This window comes from Diabrotica virgifera, chromosome 9, assembly GCF_917563875.1.
Source record: "Diabrotica virgifera virgifera chromosome 9, PGI_DIABVI_V3a".
Taxonomy (NCBI): domain Eukaryota; kingdom Metazoa; phylum Arthropoda; class Insecta; order Coleoptera; family Chrysomelidae; genus Diabrotica; species Diabrotica virgifera.
In genome coordinates, this window is record NC_065451.1 from 212,487,864 (window position 1) to 212,493,863 (window position 6,000).

Here is a 6,000-nt window from a genome sequence, read left to right on the forward strand (position 1 = left end):
GAAACGGAAGATAATACCAGAAATGTGAATCAGTTATACGAAAACATCAAAGAATGTATACACGCCGCTGCCTTAGAAGCACTAGGGAGATATGAAAAAACCGTACATCGAAAACCGTATTGGTGGGATCAAGATATTTCGCAGGAAATAACAAAGAAAAGAGAATCGTATCAAAAATATCTGAACACAAAAAACGTGGAAGACAGAATACATTATAAAAGAATGCAAGCGAGGGTCAGGAGAAAAATATGTCAAAAGAAAAACGAACTCTGGACAAAAAAGTGTACCATGCTAAATACATACATAGGTGGAAGCCAAAGTTCAGAAAGTTGGAAACTATTAAAAAATTTAAGAAACGACAGAAAAAAAGACATTATTCAGTCCATATCACCACAAACTTGGGAAAGATACTTTGAAGATTTACTAACAGACACAAGAGAGCCCTTCAAACAGATACAATCCAACGATATACAAAGCGTCAGGTTGATAGGATCACCAATCAGAGTAAATGAGAGAGAAGTCGAAACCATATGTAAACAGTTGAAGAATGGCAAATCACCGGGCCCAGGAAATATAGCTCCGGAACTCATCAAATATGGACCTAAAGTTTTAATTAAGCGGCTAAGACAACTTTTCCAGCAATGCTTGAATAACCATGAAATACCTAAAGAATGGAAAGAGTCACATCTGAGCACAATCCACAAAAAGGGAGATAAATCAAAACCTGAAAACTATAGAGGAATTGCAGTCACTAGTAGTATCAGCAGAATATATGGAAAACTTATTAAAAATCGAATAGAAGAAGAATACCAAAATATGGAAGCCGAAGAACAGGCTGGTTTTCGCGCAGGTCGATCTACAATAGATCATGTTTTCTCCATTACTCAGATAATTGAAAAGAAAGTTGCTCGTGGCCAAGAAGTCCATCTGATGTTTGTAGACCTTAAAAAAGCGTATGATAGTGTCCCGCTGGTTAAATTATGGGAGGCACTGGAGAAAACAAATGTAAATATAGAATTGGTTGAAGCCGTAAAAACGTTGTACTACCAACAAACAACAAGAATTAAAACGGGAAATCTCATAACACCTGGATTCACAGTAACTAAAGGACTAAAGCAAGGATGCTGTATCTCACCAACACTATTCAAAATATACCTCGAAGCAGCACTCAACAAATGGAAGAAAAAATGTACGAATATGGGCATACCACTAACGGACTCAACTTTGTACACGCTGTGCTTTGCGGATGACCAGGTGATCATCGCACAGGACTCTGAAGATCTTAGTTACATGATGCGAAAACTATTAGAAGAGTTTACAGAGTGGGGCCTAGAAGTGAATATGGAAAAAACTGAATACATGAGTATCGGAGGAGACCAACATAGCCTCCGAGTAGAGGAAAATCAAGAAATAAAATTATGTGAAGACTACAAATACCTGGGAGTAAAGATCACTCAAGACGGAAAATTAGATCAGCTATTAAGGAACGAAATATACAGGGTAGGAAAGGCATATCCTTACTAAACAGCGTACTGTGGGATAAAAATATTTCTAAGGAGAATAAAAAAAGAATATATAACACTATAATAAAAAGCATCACAACATATGGATGCGAAGTGTGGCCCATAAAAGACAGAACAAAGAAAATGCTTAGAGCAACAGAAATGGACTTCTGGCGCCGTTCAGCGGGAATATCTAGACGTGACAGAATAACAAACGAGAGAGTCCGAGAAATCATGGGGGTTACACATACTATTGTTGACGACATCAAGACGAAACAACTCAGCTGGTACGGACACGTAAGGAGAATGCCGGAGAATAGAATACCAAGACAAATCCTCGAATGGCAACCAAGAGGAAGGCGCAGACCAGGAAGACCTAGAAGAAGTTGGAGAGAAGGAGTTGATAGAGAAATCAGGGACAGAGAACTCGAGGACGATCTATGGAATGACAGAACGAGATGGAGATTGGAAATCGGAAGACGTCGAAGAACGTTGTAAACCGATATTATATATATATATATATATATATATATATATATATATATATATATATATATAATATATATATATATATATATATATATATATATATATATATATATATATATATATATATATATTAAAAAAAGAAATATGAAAATCCATTGAGTTGATCAGGAGATACAGAAAATTGTAATAGTTTGAAATTGCTTTTTCGGTATTTTAACTCAGTAGATTCGTAGGTTCCCCCTAGAAACTGTTTGAACTACAATTTTAAAAAAATGTAGAGGGTGCTGTGAAGATACAATGTTTATGCAAATTTTTTAACGAAAAATACAAATCCCATTTTTTAAAATGGCATCAATGAAATTCCTTAATTATTCTAAACAAATTAGCTGTGAATTAAAAAATACACATGGCTAACTTTGTCCCTAATGAACCTAGGCTAAATTTTTTTTATTTGAAAATTCGTGTTAAAATACTAGCTTTTCGAATATATAAAAAGATTGTTCCTACTGACAATATTTGTAAAGGTATAATGTTTATAAATTCCAAATTTCAAAAATTTGCCATTAGGATTTTTGATTATATTGATTAATTTTTTATCTTTTTTTAATACCTTTTGATACTATCACTCTTCTACTTTCATTTGGCATACTCAGAAGTGCCCTATCTTTATTATTTTCTGTCTTATGTTATTGCAAAATAAAGGTCTCTGTGATAAACAAATAGAATAACTCTTAAACTAATTAATAGATCGGTCTCAAATTTTAAAGGTTTGTTAACTATCCCAATACCCAACTTTGGGTGAAGCACTAAAGTTGTGAGGTAGTTTTAGTAATATAGTTATTAACAAACAACGATTTTCACTTATTTTGCAGTTTGCGTAACAACAAATTAACTTTTTAACTTTCAAAAATCGGCATTTTGAAGGTTTTTGAATGTTATAAAAAATTGAATTTTGTAATTTTATGTCAACTGTTTAGTTTTTGAATGGAGTGCAAAAAATCGAAAAAATCGCAATTTTTGCACTAAATTGTTAATAATTAAAAAACGGACACGAACTCTAGGCAGGAAACAGGTAGGTTTTCTTCCTATAGGTCTACCATAACTAAAAAAGTAGTCAGCTACCTGGATCTTTGAGTGTCCCGAGAAAATCCTTGTTACCCTGGACTATTAATGTTTGTTTAATACCCGTAAATAATAATTAATGAAGAATTTACTTACACTGTGATGCTGTCGACATGGTCAGAAATTTTGTATACCATTTTCGTTATTGTTGTTTAATACCACCACTAATGACTTAATTTTACTAAATATTCGTTTGGATCACAGAAATATTTAATAACACATCACCATACAAAACAAAAACAAAATTCTTAATATTCGTAATTTAAAACTTGTTTTGTCGCTTATGGAATCAATGTATCGCCTATCGCGTATCTGAGATAACTCCAGTAGTCCGCTCTTCAGTCATTTGCTACATATTCAACAAATTCGTTAACTTTAGTCCAGTAAAATTCAGCTTTATGTTTCGAAGAAGTTCCAGGAACGCTGAATTTAGATGTAAACTAGATGTAAACCGTGGCTATAAATTAGTAGGGTCATTCCAAAGTGAATCTTATCCCTTCGAGAAAAATGTTGAAGAATTAGAAAAAACCATTTTTTTATTATCAGATGGTTCTTTTTGTATGAAACTTTTTAGAGTTCATTAATAACAAATTCATAACATTAGTAGACGTTAAGGTTTTTCAAATCGTTTTTGCGTCATTAGCTCAAAAAAAACTAAATATAATTTAGATAAAACCCACTTTGGAACAACGCAGTGGATAAGACGCTTTTTGGAATAACAATAATGTAGACAAAGGAAGTAGTGTGAAGGAATATTTTTATTCGAAACAATAATCTTATACCTAAAACAGATTTTGGCTAAAATAACAATAATGTTATGGTCACATAAGCTAAAAAACAAAAACACTAAAAACATTTTTTAGTTATTAAACTCTTAATACAGCAGGTTCTGGAAAATAACTTTCGCAGTAATCTCTCTTTGCTGCATAATCTGAAAAAAACGATTGATTGGATTGCTATAAGGAATACAGAAAAAAAGAATGTGTGTGTACTTTGTACGCAGGTAAGAAGTTATACTTCTATTATATGATTTAAACGAACTTAATATACTTTTATTTATATTTTATTTAAATAATAAACTAATTTATACTTACTACTTCTCTAACATTTTTATTAAAACAGTGCCAAAAATTAAAATAATAAAAGAATAAAACACACACAAACACATTAAAAATGCCACAAATGATTTCTGAACATTAATTGTCGGAAAATTTTTAACTAAATACGTATTTTCTGAAAATAAAATTATATAATAAATATACTTACAATCATAAAATGTATAAAAAAAATAAAAGTTTTTATTGGGATTCGAACTAGCTATCAGCGCGGTTGGTATATTGGGGTTCATTCGCCTTAAACGCTTCGCCACGGAGACAACGTGTCATTATGTGCGAAGATCGACTAACTAAACGGATTAAGCTTTTGACATTTTTGAATTAAATTAAATTATTTTGATTTTGAATTGAAATTATTTAGAATTGAAAAAATACAACAAAACATAAAGTAAAAAAACAATATATTAGGTGAACATTGATAGAAATTTTGATGGTAATCAAAGTATGTAAATAAAAGTATTACATACTATGTATTTTGGTAGGTTCAAATAGGTAGGTACCTAGGATACATTTACAATTATTACGTACCTGTTGCTTTTAAAAACTATTTAAATGTCACTACAATTATAAACTTTTTTGTTTCTGTCCTCACAACAATAAAACTAATATATTATACATTTGTTTGCCTTCATACTGAACAATTATTTATTATTGACAGATCATTTCAACACCCAATCAGAGCCCGTATAACGACTAATACCATACTGTCGGTGTGCGCATGAGCGCAGATCAATATAAATTCACCCTCAATCTCAATCCCGCCTAAAGATATATAACTTCAAAAATAATACTTGAATAAATAGTTTTATCGAATAACTAGTTATTTATAGCACATATTTGACAGTAAACTAATAAAACATCTTTACCTGTTATTTTTTTTGTATTTTTGCCCACAGTTTTGGATTAGAAACCTCCTTTCTGCCACAACCTTTTCGTACTTTTTTAGGTGCTTCTTCCATAACAGTTTAAAATATTAAATACGTACTTTGTCGGTAAGAACAATAATTAGGTTTTACTTCACTAATTAGGTACAAAGAATTTACACTCTTTCAATAATAAACAGTAAAATAACCTACCTAATCACGCAAGTTAAAACGTCAAAACGATCACGTGGCTAAAAATCGGAGGCAGCCATTGCCTGGAAAGGATAAGGTTCGCTTTGAGATGACACTGCTCGTGGATAAGGCGCATTTTGGAAAGATGCGCAATATTTAGACTTAATTTATATTGGGACCGTGCAAGTTCGGCAAAGCGACACCTATTTCTACGCGCTGCAACTTTATTCGCACTTTTAATTATATTGGCCAATTATATTAGTCCTGGTTACTGGATAATTGTCAAGGCCATAGCCCAAAAAAATATTAAGAAGAAAAAATAAGATTCAGGTTATGTTATTAAAACGTAAACAATAGGGAACTTACATAAATTTTTAAATTCGAAAAAAAATGTTATAAATCACAACAGAACATAATTTAAAACATGTATCAAAGATAAAAAAGTTTTGTTTGTCTTGCGTTTGGCCCCTAAAGACGATTAAAAATTCAAATTAAAATAGGTGGTCCAAAACGCGTCGTGACATCACTGGGTTGTACATTTACATTTTTCCAATAAAGTAAACAGAATTTTAAATTAGACGTTATAAACGTCAGTAGAAAATACATTTATGTGACGTTACAAGTGTTTTTGATCGTTTGAACTATTCATAGAAAATTTGTACTTTTACAAAATGGTTTTATTTTCAATAGTAAACCTTCGTTCCTTTCCTCCAAAAA

At 31.6% G+C, this 6,000-nt stretch overlaps 1 protein-coding gene across 1 annotated transcript in view; it reads right to left on the bottom strand.

Moving 5' to 3' along the window:
- Window positions 1–3,426, bottom strand: part of LOC114326097 (UNC93-like protein) — a 48,507-nt gene extending 45,081 nt beyond the window's left edge. The window contains exon 1 of the mRNA XM_028274319.2: window positions 3,210–3,426. Within this exon, the coding sequence (XP_028130120.2) occupies window positions 3,210–3,250 (41 nt within the window). The 5' untranslated portion in view covers window positions 3,251–3,426. The remainder of the gene's footprint in view (window positions 1–3,209) is intronic.
- Between the last annotated feature and the right edge of the window lie 2,574 nt (window positions 3,427–6,000).